We start from the raw sequence: 25813 nt of genomic DNA, 5'->3' as shown, positions 1-25813 counted from the left end.
TCAGAACCTCCTGAAAATCATGCTTCGGTAAGGATGCTCAAACTGGGCACTCAAAGTCATTGGTCTCTTTTGAAATCAGAGGCCATTATATTTGGTTTGCATTTCATTTTCCAAAGAAGAGAGAAGATGTAATAATGGCCAGTGATGTCTGGAAACTGACTCCTACCATGTGACTAGGAGGTCTCTAATTTTATAATCCTGAACCAAGCTATGTACCTGGGGCCAAGAAATACAGACCATTCTCTTACCAGCACTCTGGTGTGTCACACCCTTATTAAGTTATGTATAATACATCATTTAGTGGTATATTTAGTAAAATTTAGCTAAAAGTGTAGTGTGACACGTCAATATTGAACTCTGCTATTAACGAGAGCTGATCCAAAAAAAGGTTAAGTATATTTCATGAAAAACTTGATTTTATGTGATTAAAGAGTTTCATAACTTCATTTTTTGACAAAAATAATTTTGAACTAAATCTTTTGAAAAAATTTAATTAATTTTGGGGGAGGGTAGTTATATCAACATTTTTTGTTTTAAATTTTCATCAAAAATGGCAAATTTCAAATAAACATACTTTTACAAAATATTTTGATTTACTTGAAACATATTTTGATTTTTTTTTCTCCCAGTTGAAAGCTTTCAACCAGTTCTTCTACTAACCTTTACTGAGAAGAGGGGTAAAACCACTTGTTGTATTGCGACTGTATTTTGTAAAAATGATCAGGGATATGCATTAACAAAATAAGAATTAGCACTCTACTCTGCTCTACTCTACATTTCTAATACTCTGCTGTATTGAAATGCATGTATTCTGGGCCTGTTCCTGCTGCCAGGATTGATTTGTTCTGACATTGATTTCAGTGGAAACAGAATCCAACACTTTACATGAGTAGGGAGAGAGAATTCTAAATTACATTCAATTTTATGACCTCTTAATTTAAAATATGGGGAGTGATGCATCCAGTATTAAATAACATATGTTGTTGCATTAATTTGTTCTTCTGAAATCTTAAATAAATGAAACAAATTAAAAATAAAACCATTTCCATTAGCCAATGAACTGATCCTCAAACAAATGCATTTGAAGTGTCTCCTGTGCCTTTATTCACACACATACGTATACAGACTTTGTGCAATGAAACAGGTGTCTTGTTCAATAAAATGGTCTGATTTTTTACTTTCATATTTATCTGGAAACAAAAAAAGTATAGATACATACAGAGAACATTAGCAGCGCTCCAAGTCACATTTATGAAAGCAAATTAGATTTTATACAAATGAAACTGGTGTACATTTCAATGAATATTTTTACTCAGGCATTAATTGACTGTTTTTAACAACAAAGACTAAAAAGCCAGTCCAAAATTTTAACACTTTAATGCATTTTTAAATTATGCATTTAGTCATAAACAATTTTAAAAAAATACTGGAACAAAAATAATTTTAAAGTAGCACATGTACTTTAGATCAGAAGATGGTTTCATATATTTTATTAGCTTAAAGGACACAGAATAACACTACCTAACCAGAACTCCAGGCATGCATGTACATAAATATATTAAATTAAAAGTAATTATACACTTAAACATCCTTTTGTCTAAAAAAAAAAATTAAATCCACAGATTAACAATAAATCCAACTCTATGCATTTACCACTTCATCAAGACACAACTGTTCCATTTTTAAGATATTACACATATATTTGTTAGAATTTATATGCATTATACATATATTATATATTACATAAGTGTGTATACATACATGGTCTTCAATAATAATATAATACTTTGCACTTACATAGCACTTTCCATCTAAAGAGCTCAAAGCACTTTACAAAAGTTGGCATTATCACCAATTTGCAGATCAGAAACTGAGGCACAGAGAGATTAAATTACTTGTTTAAGATTACACAGAGAGGCAGTGGCAGAATTAGGAAGGAAACCCATGCTTCTGACTCTAATTCCTTTGCTCTAAACATTAGACCATCCTGCCTGCCTAAAGAAATGACACATAGCACATCGTGGTTTGTAACCACATACTTAGACATATAAACCTATGGATTATTGTCCAGATCCAACAAAACACTTAAGTACCTGCATCACCTTAAGCACATGATTTCAGTGACACTACTCCTGTACTTAATATTACTCGAGCGCTCAGTGCATTGCTGGATAGGTGCGGTCTGTAGGTGTTAAGTAATGTACAGTAATACGATATAAAGATACTTAAACATAGTTTGAGTGGAGATATTTTCCTAAGATATTTTCCCACATTTAAAATGCATGTACAGTATTTGATAGTTATTGTCAAAAAATATGTGGGCATAGCAGGCTGACTGGGAGAAATATTGTCTCTGATGTTAATGGTGATCATTGCAAATGCAGCAATTGAGTTTCCAGCTGTTATGACTGTTTATCTTGGTGTGAATAGGCTCTAGCTTATACTATGCCGGGCCTGTATTACGTTTTGTGACTCTTCTAGAAATGTCTGGACTAACTGCATTTGTATGTCATACTGACGCATCACCTTCTGATGCAAACTACTTCCTACTCTTTGTAGCAACACACATTCTCCATATAAAAAATAAAAAGAGGGTAAGGCAAACACAGCTGCTACACTCATGTGCATGCATGCACTTTCTCTAACATTTCAAGATGTCCTGGGGATCTTTGAAATTTTAAAATATTGGTATATCTGGTATTATGTCAGTTTTATTTTTATTGAAAAACTAAACAAGTGGGAAAATATCCTAGACAATGTCAAAGAAACTTAAATATTTAATGCACTGGACCACATTTGTCACTCGGAATGGGATGGATGTTTGCTTGTAGAATTTAAAATAAAAATCTCATGCAATGTGATACCATCTTGTTGACTTGAACACATTTCTAGTGTTATTTTCCAATATATTTGTTTATAAAAGTCAGTATATGTACTGTAGGTATTGTAGTACACATGTTCAGTGCAGAGTTTTCTATTAGTATACATGGTTTGATGATCGCTAGAAATATATACAGGCCATTCAGTACAATAAAATCTATCCATTGGTCCTTTCAAACCCAACCCCGCAGTCCTCATGTAAAGAAAACTCCTGCTGAAGTCTGTGGGAATTTTGTTTGAGTAAGGACAGCAAGTATGGTGCCTTTATGTATACAGCCCATACCAGTAATTAGTAATACCTTAGAAGTGGGCTGGGGATGGATGAGTGATCAGTCTCTTTACTATTTAGTGAAATCTCACATCATATCTAAGTCATTGCATGTTTGGTATATGTCACTACTTAGGTATGTATATTGTGCTGAAAAGTGGTGACACTGTTCTTTCCCGAGACAATGCATCAGTAATACTGCCTTGTAAGTCAGAACAATTTTTGTAAATCCACATGGAATTATTTGCAGTAATCTGATTTCTTGGAAGATCTTACTATGAATATATGTCATGTCAAATTCTACCACTGGATATGTGCATACAACACCCTTCGATGTCACCCATTGATGTGTGCATATCTACAAGCATAATTTTGCCCAGTATATTGTGTGCATGTATGCAAACACCCAAGTCCTGATTCTGCAAACACTTATGCACATGCTTAACATTATGACTGACAGTAGTCACGTTGAGTCCAATGGGACTGCTCGTGGTAGTAAAGTTAACTACTTGTGTGTTTGCAGGATTGGGGCCATAGATTGGATTGGAATGGTATAGCATTCTTACACCATATTTGAAAATGTGTCCAAGGTTCTAGTGAATTGTTAAGTTCAATAGATGAAATCCTGGTCCCTTTGAAGTCAATAAAACTTCTGCCATTGATTTCAGTAGATCCAGGATTTTACCTTATATGTCCAGTTGGGGTTCACTTCAGTATGTTGTTATGGTTAGCTCATAAAATGGGACCATTGGCATTTTTTTTAGTTACCTTCTTGCCTAGTTGATGTATTCAAAAACCTAAGATAAGAACAAGTGTGTGAAAGGGGAATAAATTACTATGGGTCAATTGCTACACATTTTTTAAACAAATAAAAAATTAATATAAAAATCTGACAACAGAATAATATCCTCACATAACTGATGGCAATACCTGTAACAAAACACAAACAGGACCAGATATGCTCTGTACCTAAAAACAGGCCTGGATCTGCCGTCCTTGCTCTGGTAAAACTTTCATCAAGACTAATGACTGCCGGAACAGGCTTGAAGGGATAATGTATGCAGTGAAGTCCTGCCGCTGAATAAGTGGATATCTTCTGAGGACTTAATCCTAAAACTAACGTCATTGGGAGTCTTTCAGTTGACTAGAGTGGACTTTAGATCAGGCTCTCAGAGAAAGGCTAAAGTAATGGAAAGCTAAGCATTCAAGTGGTCTCCACTCCTGTTTTCATACTTATACACTCTGAAAAGTAGAGTTAGTCAAAGTTGTTTGAATAAAACATGTATTCATTGAAATATTCTCCAGTTCTCCCCTGGAAAATGATGAAAATTTTATCAAAACCCTGTTGACTTTTTCAACATTTTTTTCCCAAAACTTTTTTTTGAAATGTTTATCAAAATAGGGTTTTTTTAATCAAAAAGTAGGTTTTTGGTAAAATGGTTAAGAAAACCTGGGTTTTGGTAAATAAAGAAAATTGGTAACCATTGGTAACCATTTTGCCAATGTTTAGAATTTAAAAAATTCATTAAAAATCCCTCAAGTAGATCCATTTTGAAACCTACCAAATGGAAACAACTTTGAAATTTCAAAAATTTGTCATATTTTTCTCATTTTTGACCAGTTCTTCTAACGAGATTATATTTTTACTAATTCAATAGACTATTAGTTAACATTAACGATGATTTTAAAAATATCTAATACCTTCTTAAATACTCACACAATCAGTGAAAATTTAGCTGAGCAATATTTCTTTTTAGGCAGTATCAGTTTTCTCCCTTAGGCCCCAATCCTGCAACAGCGTATGCATGTGACTAACTTAGTACATGTGAATAGTCCTCTTCAACTCAGTGGGACTGCTCACATGTGTAAATTTACTCTGATGCTTAAGTGTTTGCAGGATTGGGGCCTCAGGCACACAGGTGTGCAAGTTAGCGTCATCCTTGTTAATCCAATGCTAGGGAAAGAGAATTGTGAGGATCCACATTCCTTCATTCTGGGGAATCCCCTTCTGTTTCTCATTTGAGGGTTCTGATGGCTAGACTGGAAACAATCCCCTTCAAAGCTGATGCCAGTGTTGTTTTTTGAACTGCCTGACAGTTTGACTGGATAATAAACAACGGCCCAGCTCAAGCAGGTCACCTCCTTGACACAACTGAGCTTCATGATCTAAAGAGTGAGGGACATGAGACTGCTACTCCTGAACCACAGCACAGTGAATGACTGATGGCAACCAAGCCACAGTATTAGAAGTGGAAAAAAACCCAACCAATCAACCAAAAAAAAAAAAAACCCACCACAGGCAGAATAATCAAAAGTATCACTTTTAAAAATACCAGTATTTTGTTTAAATTCTGCATGTAACATGCCATGGGAAGGCCACTTTAGTGAGGCATCTGTCTATAATATGGATTAAAAAATAGTGAACAGAAACAGCATGGAAATACTGATCTTTGCTTTGAGGAAAGAGCTATCACACCAACATTAACAGAAGTGAATGGGAGAAGCAAAAGATGCTGAAGTTATCATGGCTGCCAGTAGAGAATAGTTCTCCCTGATATTGATATTTGGATAATTTGGATGCATGGAATACAGTAACTCTGAGGACTTGTAGACACTGTGCCAACATCTGCTCTTTGATAGGCACATATAGTTCCCTTAAAACCAATGGAAGACGTTTTGTGCCAATCTGAGGGACAATTTTGGGCTAATAGTTGCAGTTGGACAAGTCAAAAAAATCAGTTTAGTGATTTTTGTGACTAGAAAGTACAACAATTTGGGGCTGTTTTTATGACAAATTCTTAACAGAACAAGTCTGCATCTCAAATATTGATACTGTCACATGTGGAGTAGAGAAGATGGCTCAATGGATGTGCAAAAATTAGACCTTCCACCAGATCAGTGGTGTATGTGACTTTTTTCAGGAAAAGGGAGAGGAAAGAGAGAAAATGAGAAATATAAGTGGGTTCAATCCAGCTGGGAGCTAGAATAGAGTTATGTTGAAAAAATACATTTTTCCTCTTTGAGGGGAAAGACACCTGAAGGAATGTTTGAAATATATAGTGTGCTGGAAACAAAGGCATGGATGTGTTTCATAATGACCTTATTAAACTAAAAGACAGGAGAGAGAAGAAAGAAACTCAAGCATATGCTAAAAACCCTACTTGGTCTCCTTAGCTATTTGCCCCATTTAGCCAGTTTCATTTGGAAGCTCTGTTTTTTATGCTGGAAAACTCTTACTGAATACATAAGATAGCTACAGGGTGACCTAACTAGCAATAAGAATGGTACAGAAATAACTTAATTTTTGCATGTCAGTTCTCTGCAGTCAAACTTCTTTAACATTTTAGACTATCAGGTCAGGAAAAGGTGAGAGGAGGGTGATCTTAGTTTACTCACCCCTTTCAATATTTAGTGTAATTTCTTTTGAAAAATATGCAGTTCAAACATCTAATGAGAACATCTCCTCCTTTCTAATGGACAGTCCTCATGTTATGTTACACACCCTTAGGGGCTTAATGGAGAGAGGCCTGCTTCCACAGGATGGAAAAATTGTTTAATAATGCAATGAAACACAAACTCCTCTCTATCTCCCCCTTTCCCCTCACCCCGCATATTTGAGACCTGTTCTTAGTAATAAGTATTACAATCTTTCTGGAATGTGTCAAATGGATTTTATTTTATAAACTGATATAGATGTTTAAATTTTTAGGATGGAATCCTGCCTCACTGATGTCAACGGGTGTTTTGCCATTGATTTGATGGGGCCAGGATTTTACCCTCTGTCTTTAAAAGAGTGCTGATGTCTCTTTTCACCAGTAACAGAAACTAGGGGCCATCTGGATACTAGACATTTTGTTGGTATAAGCTAACATCTGTGACTCTGCATAACTACTTACTAGAAGAATTTAGTCTTTTACCAAAATAGATAAGGTCACTTAGGGCTTGGTTCTTTTCAAAGAACTTGAAAGTGACTCGTAAAAATGGTGTATCATTCCTCTTCAGTTAGGTACTGAAAATATTCAAGAGTCACTGCTGATATGAACAGATTTCAGAAGGGTAGCCTTGTTAGTCTATAAGTTACAGCTTGGAATTACTTTTGTTAAAGGAAGTGAAAAAAGTGCTAGTTGGGTTGGATGTTTAAATGTTACAAATAATACTGCGGTAACTTTATTCTTGTTTTGCTGACTCTATGAAGAGTATAATGCATAATAAAACTGCACAATTTGACAGATTTAGACAGCTGGCTCATTCACCAGAAGTTCACATTTTGTTAATGTCACCCACGTTGAATAAGGGAAGATTAGTTGGTAAGGTCAATTTACAAAAATGGTTGTCAGGACATTTTTTTTAATTGTAAAACTTTTTGTGATGGAATTCAGTAAAAAGACTATAGGCAGAAAGCAGTGGAGACAAAGAGCTGCTATTAACCTACAGATGCAGGCTATTGCAGGGTTCATTGCAAGATTTGTCACACTGCTTAGCCAATGAAGTGTTAGTGTGACTAGAAAGGACCACCCTTTTCTGGGGTAAGAGGGCAATTTGGTCTCCATGCTCATTTAATCCTGAGACTTCTTTGAATAGACTGTCACTTGAATCTACATTGTGCAAAATTATGCATGCACTTTTTAATGCAGACTATTGTTCACTAAGCACTCAACCAAGATTTCTCAACCAATTTCCATTTGGCATGAGGTCAGCTAAAACCCAAGTAATCATATATGGAAGGCAAGTGTAGCTTTCTGTTCACTTTAGCCAGTCTCTTAACACAGATCGGGACAAATATCAAGCATGCTTTCCTTGCAAATTTCAGATGTATTAAAATAAGAGACTGAAAACATCCAGTAATGGAAAATTAGTTACAAGTCACTGTCCTATAAAGGTCATTTTCTTATGGGTGGGAAATCTTGCTGGAATATGTTAGACTGCATTGCTTAAACCACTATCCACTGTTGATACAGGAACAGCAATTTGTAGGGCGATGATGGGAACACTGTGGTTGTTCTGTTTTCTCTTTGTAGGTAAGTTTTTCTGTAAGGCAGTAGTACAAAGGAAACCTTATATGTGATAGATATGAATGCTGAGATCTGGCAGCACATGATGGGGGATCAAGGGGCAGGGGCGGATTGGGGGTGGTCCCCCAGTCTGAAGGTGTCTATAGTTAAAATATTAACTAATGCTTTAAAAAACCTGAATACAGCATGTACACCAAATTTATTGATACATTTACAAAAATTCATTTTTTGTTAACTCTTCAAGGAACATTTACATTTAAAACCATATTTGGCAATAATTGTCATATAACGTTTTTACAAATGACATTTTATGTACCCAAGATTTGCTAAAGTGAGCTCTTGTCCAGTGAAGTTCCATTCAGTGTGAAATCTGTAACAGTCTAATCATGTATAATTTGGGCAATCCTGTTATAGTGAAAAGCACTTTTATAAACATTTTTATGGTATGCTGGAATTCTACAAAGATTGATTGGTGGTTGCTTTTTCATCCGTTGTAAAGGAATACATGTTGACACAAGGATACATTTCTAAATTAGATCCACAACACATTTAAGAGTGTTTGCTCTCTCATTCCCCGTCATTCCAATTAAGTTGGTGAAAAATGTAACTTTAGTATTTTACAGGACATGGCAAAGCTGTTTCATCTAGGTGATGTCTATATTATAAAAATAAAATAAAATAATATAAATATGTAACATGAACCCAGTGCCCAATGTTAAATAAAATATATGATAAAAAGCAGACCTTCTAGGATGACTGGTTTTGAAATACGCTGATATAATTTAATTATTAAACACTTGAAACAGTTTTGATATTAAGTTGTGATAACCAGATTTCTGCATCTATGCCAGATAAAGAAGTAAGTGCATAACATTCTGTAATAGAGATACATTGATGAAGGTGAAGGTTACAAGCTTACAATTAATTGCCTATTTAGGACTGCATTAAGGAGTTTAGAAATATTCTCTCATAGTGTAGTTCATTTCACCTTAAAAACTGTTATAACTAAATTTAATGAAATCCAGCAGTTTGTACAGTAATGTTTCAAAACTCCTCCCTTTATTGTTATAATCAGATAGTTAAAGACATAAAATTGCTGGGATGTCAAAGAATCCATTATGACACCATAAGAGTCCTTTGATGAAAATGTGCTTTAAGTGGAATCACTGTGTAAGCTATTTCACGTGAAGAAATATATTTCAGAAATTCCACTAGTTATGCAACCACACTTATGATGGGGTTTTGTGTGTGTTGTACATCTATACATCTATGCCGATGTATGGATATATGCACACATGAAAAAAAATTATCTGCACATGTCTGGAAATTATAGTTAAATTAATAAAAGTAAATTGAATCACCGGTGTTTATAGCAGGATAACCGTCCTTTTAAAATGACAGAATTCAAAATAAATGCCCGTTGAAAATGTAGTATCCAAATAGTCCCAGAAACTATACAATGTAGCTGGTTAGATCCAGCAAATAGGATGTCATGTCTATAATCTGATCAAGAATACCTGCCCTTGTCACTCTTCGGATGTTTCTATCCACTTGTTCACACTGGGGGCCAAGATATCCTTTTTTACACAAGCACTTATTGGGTCTTACACAGACACCTCCGTGTCGACATGCTGGATCACATTTTGCTGTGGGGGAAAAAATATTCTAATTCATATTGAGAATCTTACTAAGAAATAAAAAAATCAAAGGCATGCACATGACATGAGAGCTACTTAGCGCCAGTGACTGTGATGATAGGATAAAAAAAAATTACAAGTACGGAATATGAAGACCAAACTGGTGCTAAAAAAAAAGTTGCAGAATGGATACCCAGAACTGTGAAGGAAATAAATACTGTTTTCGTGCTCCTAAGAGGACCTCACAAGTAATGGACTGTGAAAATAAATAGCTATTTGACTTATGGCAAAATTTTCAAAAGCGTTTAATTGACTTAGGCGCCTCGGTCTCATTTTCAAAAATGACTTAGGCACTTGGAAATCTAGGGTTCAGGTTTATAAAGGTATTTAGGCATTGCTCTCCCTGGCTTAGGTGCCAAAATCTCATTTTCAAAAGTGACTTAGGTGCTTTAGCACCTAAGTCCCATTGACTTCCAGTGAGACTTAGGCATCTATGTCAGTTAGACATTACAATGCTGAGCAAAGCAACACCTACATACATTTAAAAATCTGGCCCAAAGTCACTTTTAAAAATGGGACGTGGGTTCCTAAGTCACTTAGGCCAACATTTTAAAAGGTATTTAGGTCTTGCAGTGCTCCTCATAGCAACACCTAACTGATTTAGGAGCTTACATCTCATTCTTAAAAGTGATTTAGTCACTTAGCAGCTTAAATTCCATTAACAGTCAATCACTAAATACCTTGAAAAATGTGGGCCTGAGGTACTTTGTGTCTCTTTAAAACAGTGGTCCCCAGCCTTTCTGTGGGAATAGCACATTCCTATTCCCAACAGACTGTGGCGGGCGCCAAACACCCTGTCGCCGAAATGCCGACGAGAAACAGCAACGCTTCTTGGCGGCATTTCGGCAGGCGGTTCTCAGGTGGCCGCGGGCGGAGGTGTCATTTCAGTGGTGTGGTGTCCTGGCGGCACACACAACTGCCCCAGCGCCATTGCGCCCGCGGGCACCACGTTGGGGACCCCTGCTTTAAAAGATACCTGAATATTTACCACTGCAATTCTTTATTACTCAGTTTTTTCAGTTTTTTAACTGTAAACATTATATTGAGTTCCAACTAATATTAGCCAAACCAACTATAAATAACTGCAATTGTACAACGTCTTTTAGCCCTTTGTTTGCGATGGACAGTATTATGATGAAAATATTCAGATGTTTTTGTCATGATGATGCCACCCTGATGATATTTAATGATGTCTAAGACAAAATAGATGAGTAAAAAGTCAGGTCTCTTGGTTTGCATTACTAATTTCTATTTTTCACTGTAAGGCCCTCTTAGAACCAGATTATTGCCTCCCAGTTATTTACTTTTATTATTTAGAATATGTTAGTGGTGCAAGGTCCCATGCAGGGATCTAAGCAGCATTGCTAAGTGTAGTCTGACATGTAGTAAAGAGAGAATCCTTGCTCTTTCCTAAGTTGCAGGTACTGGACTATATCAATCATCCTACACCCAACCTGCGAGAAGGGGAGAGATGATTAAGCACCCCATTAGATTCACATCGGAGTACTTCTTCCTGGAGCTCCTTTGGGCAGGGAAAGTGGAAGGAGTACTGTCCAGAGTACAGACTTGCAGAATTTAGGGCTTCTGTGCAGAGGGTCTGCCTTTTTGTGCTGCTCTATGGGATTCTCTTCCCACCTAGTGCTGTGCTGCCATCATCTGTTTTACTTGCTTTTTATTGTATACCCACATCCTTGTCTGAGCCATCATTGACATCAGCTCAGCTCTGGGATTAGGGTTTGTTCATTAACTTTTGCTTCCTTTGATGACACACCCAGAGTAAAGTTACTGAGTTCCAGAAAAAAGTTGGAACATAGATTTAAAAAAAAAGGCTTGGCAACAATTTGACAGCTTTATAACCCAGAGAATTTCCCCAGTGGATTATAAACATTTTACAATTATCAGGTATATCTTGTGCTGAAATATTTATCAAATTCTCTTTAATCAACATATTAACTAGAAAGAAAAGGAGGACTTGTGGCACCTTAGAGACTAACCAATTTATCTGAGCATAAGCTTTCGTGAGCTACAGCTCACTTCATCGGATGCATGCAGTGGAAGTGAGCTGTAGCTCACGAAAGCTTATGCTCAAATAAATTGGTTAGTCTCTAAGGTGCCACAAGTCCTCCTTTTCTTTTTGCGAATACAGACTAACACGGCTGCTACTCTGAAACATACTAACTAGAGTCACTGTATCTTATAGGGAAAAATAAAATAAAAATGCAAAGGCATTTTAATAAAAGACCACATCAAACTGGCTGACTTTAAAGTATGCAAAAGAATAATTGAAGGGACAGATCCTGCAGCCCCTTCTGAGCAGGTAACTCTTATTTAAGTCAGTGGTAATTCTATGTGGGGGGAGACTGCAGGGTCAGGGATTTAGGACCAGATTTTTCAAGGTACTGTATTTAGTTGCCTCATTCCCTTTGATTTCAGTGAGAATAAGGCACCTACATGTCTCTTGAAATCTGATTCCTAATTTATATTACTAGAATTTCCTTTGTATTTTACAACATGGTTGAAAGGTAAAACAGGAGTATATTGTAGTCTACACTATTATTGCCATTAATTAATGGAACTCTACATGCTGTACTTAAGGATCTCACATTGTAGCCTTAAATATTACTTATTGTAGATCTTTCATCTAGAGTCTTCTACTTCACACATCACCACAGTATCAAAGCGCCTGTTTGTTCTGTGCTTCTAGAATCTACAGTAAATTTGCTTTATCAGAGATTTTATCTCAGCAAGTCATTAAAGGCAATTTTTGGGGGAGGTAATTGCTATTTTCACTCATTGCCATGAATCTAAATACTAACCAGTTCTGCAGAATTCTCCTTCCCAGCCTTGATTACAGCAGCATTTTCCAGTTGGAGTGCAGTGCCCATTCCGACAATGCCTTGAGCATTCAGACGTCAATATCTGTGCAGACTGAGCTGTTCTTTTGCATTCTTCAGGGACTAAAGGTCTGTAGAAAAATATGCGAGCCAATTACTTATTTAAAATCAGGGTCAAGGGGAGAGAATGCTTTCACACGTGAAATAAAAAAACTTGCTTTTTTCTCTTTTTCCTCTAAAGAAAGCAGTTTAAAATGCCCATATAGAAAATCTTAGTTTTGTATAGAAAACATGTGAATACTGTAAGTGAAAACAAATCTCTTTTCACATAAAAGGATTATAAGAATACTGTCAGCTGAAATCTTTTCAAGACCTTATCTTGAATCATATAATTCCTTTTCCTGCATTCAGACTGTCACTGTTGACAGTGAACATGGAATGCAAACTGTACTTTTTTCTTAATAAAGGCCTACTCCTTTTCTCATTGGTAACTGTCACAGTTTCAGGGTAACTTCACCTGTATTCCCCCTCCATGGTCCTTCAAGGATACCCACTTAGGGTTTGTGGTTCCCAGTTATGAGCTCTCTTGGGTGGTGACTTGTGTGTGTCTCTCTCTCTCCTGACCAGTGGTTTTAAGGCTGCACTGCTCCCTGCCTTTCACTGTGATATCCCGGCCTAAAGGCCAGCCCCTGTGCTTTTCTTTCTTCCTAAGGGCTATGATCACCGTAATGCCAGCAGTTACCACATAGCTCTTTCTAAGCAAGCACCTTATTCATTTTAAAGGTAAAAACTTTAAATGGAAAGCATATAAAAATAATACAAGTTCCTATGCACATGCTAAAAGCTTGCTAGAGGTCATCCATCAGTCTTACAGGGCCATAGTAGGCCAAGTCTTTCCAACGCTTCCATAAGGGTTGGGGGTTCCTGGGACAGAAGGTCCTGTCCATCTGCTGGATCAGAAAGAAGACCCTGAGTCCATTGAAACCCAGACTTTTGATACCACAAGCCATTTCTTTGTCTATTGGTTTCTGGGAAAAGCAGTTTGAACTAGAATATGCAAGACTCCTACAGGGTTGGTACCTCACTGGAGGTGTTTACAATCTGAGTGATTCACCGTAATCACCTCTCCCCTGTTCTTAGTTCCTAGAGGAGCTGTGGCAATCCTCTCTCCAGGAATTGCATACAATCCCTGGCACATAGTAAGTAATACATAAACTACTAATACACTTAACGCAATATGGTCTCCAAAGATATTGCATGTGGTTGCAATATCTGTCACATATATCAATACAAGTTTTGCCATTGACTTCAGTGGGAGCAAGATTGGGTTCTAAGGGAATAGTTATTTTCTCATAACCATCATTCAAAGAAGGATGAGACATTTTATGTTCTTAGCAAAATACAGTACAATGCATCTTTGTGTGCAGTGTTGATGGAGCCGTGTCAGTCCCAAGATATTAGAGAGACAAGGTGGGTGAGGTAAATCTTCTATTGGACCAATCTCTTTTCTGTTCTCTCACCAACAGAAGTTGGTCCAATAAATGATATTACCTCACCCACCTTCTCTCTAATGCATCATTTCATACAAACTGTCTTCTAAGGTATTATTCAGAATTAAACAATATGTATTGAGACCACATATGAAGGCAGCACAGAACACCAATGCTCTGAGAGTTGAACTGCCTCCTGAGAAGCTTCCCTGGTGGAGCTCAAGAATTTGATTTTATCTTAAAAGGCCCTAAATAGTTTTGGAACTGTTTAGCTAAGAGGCTGCCTCCCTCCCTGGGCCCGTACTGCCACTACTGAGATCAGCAGCAGTGCTTAAGTGAGCTAAACATCCTCAGTACTGGAATTCACTTTCCACACTTAGTCTGTTGCAGCCTGGAATTCTTTCACGTGCACTGCAGAGTTCATCTTGTCTCAGAGCCATTTGGAGAAGTTGGGGTCCATAAGGGGAGGAGCTGGAGGCTGAATGATGATTTAACTAGGGTACCATCATATGGCAGGGTTAGTAACTTTCATTTTTGCGGGACTGTCTTTGATTTGGAACAATTGTATTTATTTAATATATATCTGACAAAGTATTTTATTGAACACTTTAGGTTTTTAATTATGTGGTTTAAATTTTAAGAGCTGCCTAGATTTCCGTGTAGATACTTGACAAATCAATACAATTTACACTTAAATAATAATGGGCGAGGAGCCGAGAAAAAAGTATAGGAAAGGAACAAAAGGGATTTTTGGACAGAACTTGAAAGAGATTAAGGGATTTTAGAAGATTCTCACCAACAGTGAGAATAAAATAATAGTTGTGTGGCGAGAAAGAGAAAGCTGCCACGAGGTGAGTGTATGGAATTGGAAGGGCAGTAGAGAGAAATAAGGTAGGTTGGAGGGCTAAGAAAATTTAGAACAATTCTGAACTGGATGTTGAAATGAATCAAAAAGCAGTGAAGGTCAAGGAGATTAAAGTAGGGGGAGACACCTAGAGAAAATTCCATAATATGGTGGAAAGAGGGAGGCATACTGAGTGGGGGAGAGGGCCAGGATTTATAGATGGAGAGTGGAACACCTGGATCTTTAGGAGGTGAGGGAATACAGAGTTAGTGGTGGTTTTGGTAAGGGATGAGGAAGATGGTGGAGTCTGGTGAGGAATATCACATGTATTTCCAATAAGGCAAAACATTTAAGAGAAGGTTAGACAAACACCTGTCAGGAATGGTCTAGATAATACTTATTCCTGCCATGAGTGCAGGGGACTGGACTAGATGACCTTTAGAGTTCCCTTCCAGTCCTATGATTCTATGATTTTTAAGGGAGCCCCGTATTAAAATTTTGGCATTGCATAACTGTCATAGAAGCACAGTAGTTAAAGGCCCAGTAGTTCACCATGTACATTGCCCTGCCAGTCCAAGTTTGTACAATTTTAGCTCACTATTACATGTCTAAAGCAATGGGGTTTCTGTCACTTGTCCTTTTTTAGATGTTTTAGCCGAAATCCTATAGTGCCATCCTTTACAGGGTGCAAAGGTATATTTTACACAAATATACTAAATATTTAAAATTATAGTGATAACTAAAGGTTATTTTATTACTCGGTAGGAAAGATAGATTATATAGACAATAATGGATGTTAATGAATTTCCTTAGAGCAGAGGTACCAAAGATAAAGGACTTCAATCGCTGATGGTCTCAGCCTTTTTGTCTTTACTCTTTTCCTCCTCTTCCTGATTAACAGTATAACTTGTTGAAACCTTAAACTTCCACTGGTCCTGCTTTTGTGTGTCTTGTCTGTTCAGAAACTTGGTGTTAGTCCTGCTGGGTGACTTTTTCCTGTAGGTGCTCAGATACTCCAGGCTAGAATCTATCTCTGCCTCCTGTTTCTGTTGGCTTTTCCTCTAGCGAAGTGCCCAGTTTCTGATTTTTACCTACAGAGAGCACTCTGAATGGAGGTGTTTTATGTCGTGTATTATGATTCGTGCAGCCATTTTGCAATATCTAACAATATCACTGCCGCATTCTACAACTTCCGTTTGACACGCCAGGGTTTTTTTTTTTTGCCTTGTACGTTCATAATTGAATCAAACTTTGCTGTAGTTTTGATACCAGTGTAAATGGAGAATTCAAGCTGCATGCAATTCAGGGAATCCATTATTTATTTATCTTTTTATTTATTTTTATCTATTGTTTTAGATTTAAATAGTATTTAAAAAGCCCTTACAAAAAGTGCTAGGCACTCTGGCAACTGATAAGTCTTATAAGAACATAATATTCATCACACAATACATTAAAAAGTCCTACAGAATATAGATTCAGAGGAATCTTTTCCAGTGATAACGCAAACCAAGCTGCAGAATTTCCTAGTATTTCCTACACAGTTCAAGTGTTGTTATTTATTATTTATTTAAGTGTTGTTATTTATTATTTATTAAATATGGTTTTAATTTTAATTTGGAAATAACTGTAACTATAGATGATCAGCTCACATGTCATATGGCTTCAAACATCCATTCCATTGATATGTTTTTTTTATAAAATTCCATGCACCACCACAGGCATCTTGTGAAACATGTACATGTAAGTCTTTTGCTTTTCTTGTCAAAGAACAGATGGAGCCCACCACCTATATAACGAATAACATAATTTCATAGGAAATGCAGGCTTGATGGTATGCAAAGAGACCCATATTGTTGTCATATCCTTAATTTTTCAGTTGCCTCTGTATTTTTAATTTAAATAACCATCTTTAACGTTGTATTAGCATCAGTTTTAGCACTTTATTTCCTAATATTTTTCTTGAGAGAATCACTACAAAACTTTTATTTGAATGTTTGATCTCTTATTGTACATCCATGGTGTACTTTTGAATTTATTTGAGCTATATTGTGACCCACGCTAAGAAACTTTCAGGTGCCTTGAAGGGAGTATGCACTCACTTGATGGATTGGGAGTGCCACGGTGTTTGGCAGCTGGGTGAGGTGGATTTGTTAATGAAAAGGGGAGGGGATGAGATCCGGAAGTGATGCCAGTGGTGGGGAAAAAGAAAAGGAGGACTTGTGGCACCTTAGAGACTAAAGAATTTATTTGAGCATAAGCTTTCGTGAGCTACAGCTCACTTCATCAGATGCATTTTCATACATATCGCTCGCTGGAAAATTGGTGAGTGGGTTTGGTTATCGGGGAAGAATTTAGCAGCTGGGGGTTGGTGGGATTCTCACTGAGAGAGTTTAATTTCTGGGACAGCCATAGGCTTGGTATTAAAATGGGTAAGTTGATTTTTAGAATGGGAGCATGCTTGAAGAGGGAGTCTGGGTGGGATTGGTTGTACAGCAAAATTACTTAGATTAGTGAAGACTGTAAGGAACTCCCAAAGGATCTAAAAAGCTAGGTAAATGGGTAGCATGATGGCAAATGAAATTCAATGTTGGCAAATAGAAGACAATGCATGTTGGAAGAAATAACTTGAGCCCCTCATACACATTCTTGGGTTTTAAATTAGGAAAAAGAACATGGTAGGTTTTGGACAGCTCAATGAAAACTCAGCCGAATCAAAAACAAATATGCTAGGATTCATAGGGAATGGGATGGAAAACAGTACTGAAAATGTTATAGTGTTCTACAAATCAATGCTATGTCCTTATCCTGAATACTGTCTTCTACTCTAGTTGCCCTATCTAAAAAAAAATATAAGAATTAATAGTGTGGAGCCTGATGCTCAAAACTATTTCAAGGTCTGGAACAATATTCATGTGCGGAGAAAATGAAAAGATTAGGATTGTTTAGAGAGGAATGAGAGCGAACACGATGGAACTATACAAAATGGGCCTGTATGGACAGGGTAAGTTGAACACTCCCGTTGACTGTTTCTCATAGTGTCAAAAGAAGGGGGCATTCAAGGAAAAAAATTAAACTGGTAAAAGTAATTACTTTTTGTACAATGTACAATTAGCCTAGTGGCAATCATTTCAACAGGCTATCGCTGAAGTCTGATCTTAGTAGGATTTTAAACAAGGATTAGGTATTTATATGGTCATAGTAGTAAAATATAGTACGATGCATAGAGTATCAGGTTGCAGTTTAATAAAGTCCCTTTTCTGAGTAAAGTGCATTTTAAGGGCTTAATATTAAACAAAAGCATAATTTGTGGTGGCAGGAGGAGGGGTGATAAAGGAAAATCTGCTAGTGCACAGGCAGGGTCTTGGTAAAGAGACTTCCCATAGCCTCTTTTTAGTGTGCTTAATTTCAGATAGACACAGTGGGCGAAATTTTCCAAAGGCGTCTCAAAATTGTGTGCTTTAATGGCTGGCTTGCATGTATGAATGAATCATATAAAAATGAAGATGTGCTGACTTATCTGAGAAATATTTTGAAGTAAAGAATGACCATACAAATGACAGAAACTGAACTCAGAGCTTTTATTTGTGAAAATATTCATGAATTGATTTTTTTATTTAATCAAACAGCTTTATCTATGTTAGCACTGGTAGGTAAATTCTGTTGTCTTAGTATTCTACTAATGTGGTAAAAATAGCAAGGATTCCTTGTGGCACCTTAGAGACAAACAAATGTATTTGGGCATAAGCTTTCATGGGTTAGAACCACTTCATCAGGTGCATGGAGTGAAAATACAGGAGCAGATATAAATACATGAAAGGATGGGGGTTGCTTTACCAAGTGTGAGGTCAGTTTAACGAGATAAATCAATTAACAGCAGGATACCAAGGTAGGAAAAATAACTTTTGAATTTGTAAGAGAGTGGCCCATTACAGACAGTTGACAAGAAGATGTGAGTAACAGTAGGGAGAAATTAGTATTGGAGAAATTAAGTTTAGGTTTTATAATGACCCAATCACTCCCAGTCTCTATTCAGGCCTAATCTGATGGTATCCAGTTTGCAAATAAAGTCCAGTTCTGCAGCTTAATGTTGGAGTCTGTTTTTGACGTGTTTTTGAATGTGGTGGAAATCATGTATTTTATATGCACTTAAGCCTGTTTGATCACTTACGCAATTTCAAATATTTCTCTCTATTGTTGACACTTGTGAATAAAACTCTGATTTTTATTCTAATATTAATTATCAATAAACTTGTACTTGTCATGCTTCATCAATATTGATCACATCACTAGTTACTTGGGCTGGAGTGGAAGGAAAGATGGCAAAATTCACGTTGGCAAAGTGCCTAGTGACCAGATTAATAAAAAGGCAGGTGAAACAAAACCCTGTTATGATTGTTGAGTTGTATGTGAAAAAACTTACCAATACTCCTTATGTATATTATGGTAAAGCCCAAAAGCATTCCTCAAGATCAGAGCACTGCTGAACATGTACACACATGAACATATAAGGGAGAGTTCCTGCCCCATAGAACTTACAATTTATGATATTCAAATCTTTAAGGGCAGAACGTTTTCAGGCACAGAACAATTGTTTTAAACTGGATCCCACAAAGGTAAAATTAGTTCTGGAACTGACTGAGGGCCTGATCATGCCAACACTTAAGCATGTTTGTAATTTTGCTCACACACATAGTTCTTCTGTGTCTCCTGACATAGAACATGGAGAATGGGGCAGATGTAGAGAATAGATGGGGATCCATAAAGTTATTGACCTACTGTCCCTTCTTGGACTCAGGACCAGATTAAGGTCAGTGACTTCATGCATGTATCATCTACTTCTTCACAATCTCCAAGTTGCAAGACATGGCGGCTGTAACCATGGAGTTGCTCACTATCCACATGATGTTCTGTGGGAAAGATTCTTTCACTCCTCCCATTAGTCCCTATAAAACTCTCAAGTGCAGAGCCCAGTAAACTGATTGTGTGTAGGATTTGGCTCCTAGGAAGTCAACCAAAAAAGCTGCTGCTAATGACTATGTAACTAGAATTTTTCAGACTCTATATCTTAAAGAGCTATTTATATAAACAGTACAGTATTAGATATCTTGCTTGTTAAAGTATACATTCATGAATCTGTGTAATCGTAGATATATGGAGCATGGAATAAAAGCCGCATTTGGTCTCGGGGTACTCATTGTCTGATGAAGGTCTGACATACTCAGCAAATTGAGACATCGGGGTAGTAAAATAATTTACATATGCATTACTGTACTAGGAATAGAAGAGCAGCCTCTGTTATTATTTAATGCAAGTTAAGGAATACAAATATACAAATATAAGCCATGTTTTAATAAAGGAAAATTCACATAAAAATAATCTGTCATTTCATGAAAAAAGTACTCCTTTTCTTTTTGCGAATACAGACTAACACGGCTGTTACTCTGAAACCTGTCATTTCATGGCATCCTTAATAAATCTCTTGATAGTTCCACCACATGCAGAAAGTCAGTGATTTAATTGCAATGTGTGTTGCTATTCCACTCAGGCACATGTGGAGCAATACAATTTAGGAGGCAAAATTCAGCTTTCATGTAATTCCACTGAAGCGAATGCCATGCCATCAAGGGTGAAGTTGGCACAATATTTTTAAAATGCTTGGCGAGTAAAACAAACAAAAGATGCATCTCTGTTCTGGGAATAGGGCATATCCATGCAAATCCTGACTCTGATGTCAAAAGGGTTTCTGATAGTTTCACTGCTTTGTGGATAGGAGAAGATTTCACTTCAATTACATTTCACCCAAAATATTACTTAGTTATTAAAATGATGGACAAACACATATTAATGCAAAATGTATCCTAACTTTGATTTTTTCTAGGGCAAATTGCAAGTGAAAATAAGTTTGTTTCATTATAATTTACTACTTGTCACAGAATAAATATTGTATCTCTTCAGGTACAGTTTCTAAAATAAAAATATACCTTAAGTACTGGGAGATATGCCAGAAGCTCGTTACTTGTCTCCAGATTTACTACATGGGAATAATGTGGAAAAAAACCTCACTGTTCTTAGATTTAAACTCAGCAACCTATAAAATTTATTCTTATATGGTATACTCGTTCATGACCTCTAGTCTTAAGAAATTCTGTCATGTTTGAAAACTAGTCCCTAGTGGAGCCTGTATCAATGTTAATAGCTAAGAGGTCAATGCAACTGCTAAACAGTTTGTATTACTGTCAGGGTGGTCATGAAAACAACACCTGCTGCATGAGCACTTGGCAGCTGGGTCAACAGGCACTGTGGGAATTTATCAATTTAGGGGGCCACTTGCATAACACTTTGACTGATGAATTGGCAAAGACTGGCTTACTGGACTAAAGCTGCTCTATTATGTATGACTTTCTTTGGGATGGCAGAGGAATTGGCTTCCTGCAGGCTCCAGAAAATAGTCAAAAGATAAACTGAACTGTTTTTTCCTTATAAAATGATAAAAAGTGAAAGCTCCTTAATACCCAATGTTAGAAACAGTAAGAAAATGAAAACAAAACCGTTACAGTCAGTGGATTGTGCTGTGATTTAAAAAAAAAAAACCCTCAGTTTTTCCATAGTGGTTACAAAGGACTTTTTGTGGTGTACTTCTGTAAAGTGAAACTCTCTAGGCTGGTATTTACTAAGAGCTTTAATTTCTCTTTAGTGTCTCTTATGGGAATAGTAACTGCATGTGGCTAGGTAAATGAGATAAGAATTTTGCATTCTAAGACTAAACTAAATATAATTAGACATTAATTCTGACTTTCCATTCTCTTAAATGACTTAGAGGGATAGTAACTTTTTGGATAGAGGGAGATTGTATGGCCCACCTGGGTGGGTTCACCAATAACATGGCTCATTTTGTTGACAGCTTTAATAAGTGCTTTCAGAGTATATCTCTGAACCATCAAACATAGACTTTTTTTGGAGAATGGGTCTAATACTGTATATTTCTATTCTCATCTCTCATTAACCAAAATCTTCATAAATGCAACATTTAAACATTATTTTTATATTTTTCTGAAAATGGCAAATTCCTGACATATGAGACAGTTGTATTAAAAGCTATAACAGCTGAAGTTCTTGGGAACAGCATTCACCTTAGCTTCAAATCGCCTGAATGAGATCAAGTGCCCCAGACACAATCCTTTGTTTGGAATAAATTAATTTGTAAATATTCTTCGCAGAAGAGTGTCAGAAAGGAATGCTAAACTGAATGGTAGAAGTTTGTAGGGTTAAGCAAGTTTAGGGCCTAGTCCAACTCAAAACAACTCCAGCCTGGCCCAAAGACGCTTTGCAGACATGCTGTAGTCCAGAACTGTGAAGACTAATCATAATGCATGGGGAAGTATTCTCCCTTGAAAGTCCATGGAGCACCTGATTAGGTATTAGATACTGCCCTCTTTTTCAAAAATAAACAGGACCTAAGGAATTGCCATACTGGATCAGAACAATTGTCTGTCTAGTTGAATCATGTATCAGACTATGGCAAATACTAGATGATTCAGAGGAAGGAATGGATTTCCTTAAATGGATTTCTATACCTATGTCTGGTGAGTTTCTTTCTAACCCGAGGCAATGTTTGATTTAGATCCTGAAGCATAAGAGCTTAAGGGTTTGTCTACACTAGCACTTTTGTGGCAAAACTTTTGTCAGTCAGGGATGTGAAAAAACCAGTCCCCTGACCAATATAAGTTTCACCAACAAAAGTGTCGGTGTGGACAGCACTATGTTGGTGGGAGATGATCTCCCACTGACACAACTACCATCGCTCGTTGGGTGTGGTTAAATTATGCTGGTGGGAAAGCTCTCTCCTGCCAGCAGAGAGTGGCTACACGAGACCTTATAGCAGCTCAGCTGCAGGGGTACAGCTGTGCTGTAGTGGAGACATAGCGGAGACATAGCCTAAGAGTTGTTTTCTTTCTCTCTCTCTCTCTTTTTTTGCTGGGTGGGGTGGGGGTTGGGCGGGGTATCCTTAGCTAGTGTGGTGGTGGTGGTGATGATGATACCTGCAAAAAACTTGACAATGATTGAGGTGAGAGCACTGCCATTCTTGCTGACCAATATTGCCTCATTGTTTCCTTGTACTCCAGTTTGTCTCCATCTGTTGTCACTTGTCTTCTACTTAGATTATAAACTCTTTGGAGCAGGGATGTTTTTCGTTCTGTGTTTGTACAGCACCTAGCACAATGTGGTCCTGGTCCATGACTACAATAATACAAACAATGTTATCTCTATACATGTTTGTTTGCTCTTTTGACTCCTGCTCTGTGGCTCAAAAATGTCTTTGGTAGTGAGTTCTATAGGCTAATTGTACATTGTGTAAAATAAACAAAAGTCCTTTTATCAGTTTTAAATGTATTGCCTTTCAGTTTATTTTAATTGAATGTCTCTTGGTTATTGTAATATGAGGGTAAATGGCAGTGCCCAAATGACATACTACAAATCATTCTTTGTGTTATATATCTCAATATTCCACCTTTTATTAATCTTGTATCTACATCAAATAGTGGTTTTTTTACATCCTCTCTTTATATGTGGAAGTCTTTCCATATGTCTGACCATTTTCATTGCCCTTCTATCATAGCCACCCATCACAATGGTTTCAGAGCACTTTCCACAGTTTAACTTATTAATTATGAATGGTTAATTATTATTATTTTATTTATTAGTAGTAGTATTGTGGTAGTGCCTGTGAGTCCCTGCTATGGATTAGGACCACGTAGTACTAGATGCTGTACGAGCACAGAACATGTTTAAAGATGTTTAATTCAACTGTTCATAATGATGTCTGCAGCTTCCCTTCAGGTAGTTAATTTGAAACCATCAACATGTGAACATAGTTCAAGTGATTCCTTCCAATGTGTTTTATCTAGCACTTGTCATTTGCCAGTGTGCTGACGAAGCACTCCTTTCTTAGGTCCCTCAGGAATTTCTCCCTGTTTTCTCTATTGTTCATTAACCTAAATAACTTTGTCCTCCAGAAATGTTGCCACTTTGCTGTTGACCCCTTTTCTCAGATAATCAATTTATAGTGCAGCTTTACTATAGGTCTTTGGGACATCCTACCAGTGACTTCTGTTCATACTGAAAATTTGTGCATTTATTCCTACTCCTTATTTTCTATCTTTTCATCAAATCCTAATCCATGACAACACTTTACTTCTCATATCATGGCAACATATTTTCCTTAATACCCTCTAATTCTAATAGGTTGGAGAAGCATAGTTTTCTTTTATAGGAAATTCTATCTTTAATTATGGTTTTAACTAATATACCTGATGCTGAAGTTTTACTTCTCTGTAAATGCTAGGATCATTCTCCTCTTCCTCTAAGCATGAATAAAGCACAACATTAGCCTTTCAGTTGCTGATATTAGTGACAGGTAAATCTTTGGATCCAATTATCTCTTGAAAAGTGCCATTTTAATGAGATTTTTTTAAATTGCCTGTCTCCTTCCTTTTTGTATGGGCGCAGATATGCCTGACTCTGGTATAGGTATACATCCATACTGATAAGTAATACTGACCTACTGTCATTTCAAAGCAGAATAGATCGCAGTGGACCAGCGTACTGTAGTATGGTCCACACAGTTAATGTGCAGCATGCTAGCGCTGTAGATTTACACCCAGGGTACTGTGTGCTAACTGTTCATCTAAATAAAGCCCTAATTTTGATTGTGCGCCTATTCTTATATATATTCTTTATCTGAAATCCTATTATCTAATTGGATGCTCTAGCCTCAACCCATCCTTCTTCTAGCAGAGCTGGAATTACTGACCTCTTCTTTCCTATTAGATACCTACTTTATCTTCTGTTATTGACATTTTCACCAGAAGACTCTGCCCAACTGGAGTGCAGCTCAGTATCTGTCAGCTTTCCTCTGATTAGAAGTTTAATTTTACCTGTCTTGATTTTCCTTGCCAGCAATCTCGTTCCACTTTAATTATCTCTTCCATATTAGCCTCTCCCTTCCCTAGTGCCTACAATGTGACCATCTCCTCTGTACACATAATCTCATTTGCACAATGAGATGCTGTAGTTCCCCCTGCCTAGCACATGCAACCAGAGGCATGCGAGAGAAAGATATCATAGAGCTCTGGACTTAAGCCTTCCTAATAATCCAACTTTGACTTCCAGAACCAATCTTGTACACTTCCTTGTGTCATTTATACCAGTATATGACACTGCCACAGGCTCCTCCTCCTCCTCCTCCTAGAAGTTTGTCTAGATGTGTCAGGAAATCTGCACACCACTGTGTGCCTAGTAGGCAACTCTCCAAATGGTTCTCATTGTCTCCGCATACCCAGCTAACAATATTTGACAATAGAATCCTCTATGCTCATAGCAAAAAGAAAAGGAGTACCTGTGGCACCTTAGAGACTAACAAATTTATTTGAGCATAAGCTTTCATGTTAGTCTCTAAGGTGCCACAAGTCCTCCTTTTCTTTTTGCGAATACAGACTAACACAGCTGCTACTCTGAATGCTCATAGCATGTCTCTTTGCCATGTTCCCCAGTCTGTGAGGGGTACCTACTCAGTCTCTTCTATCAGAAATAGAGATTTGACTGTCTATTGCACTTGCAGCCTTTTCCCTTGTGACACTAACTTTGTAAGCTGAAGGATTGTGGCTTCAGGTTCTTTCTGCCTGAAAGTGGCCTCTGCCTAGCAAGTTTGCTATGTTGCCATCCTGTCACAGGCTTAGATCTTCTGCACAGATACACAATCACCAAGTCTCACTCAGGACTCACTAACTT

The 25813-nt window shown here is 37.1% G+C and overlaps 2 protein-coding genes across 3 annotated transcripts in view; one reads left to right on the top strand and one right to left on the bottom strand.

The window, feature by feature from the left end:
* ANAPC10 (anaphase promoting complex subunit 10) overlaps positions 1-25813 on the top strand; it is a 242554-nt gene that overhangs the window by 161609 nt on the left and 55132 nt on the right. The gene's annotated exons all lie outside the window — the stretch shown is intronic.
* HHIP (hedgehog interacting protein) overlaps positions 9613-25813 on the bottom strand; it is an 87730-nt gene continuing 71529 nt past the window's right edge. The window contains exons 12-13 of the mRNA XM_077815314.1: positions 12674-12822; positions 9613-9806 (exon numbers count right to left, since the gene is read on the bottom strand). Of these exons, the coding sequence (XP_077671440.1) occupies positions 9613-9806; positions 12674-12822 (343 nt within the window). The remainder of the gene's footprint in view (positions 9807-12673; positions 12823-25813) is intronic.

The sequence above is a fragment of the Eretmochelys imbricata genome, chromosome 4 (assembly GCF_965152235.1).
Source record: "Eretmochelys imbricata isolate rEreImb1 chromosome 4, rEreImb1.hap1, whole genome shotgun sequence".
NCBI classification, from domain to species: domain Eukaryota; kingdom Metazoa; phylum Chordata; order Testudines; family Cheloniidae; genus Eretmochelys; species Eretmochelys imbricata.
The sequence above is the reverse complement of the archived record's forward strand: the minus strand, read 5'-3'. Positions and strand labels throughout refer to the sequence as shown.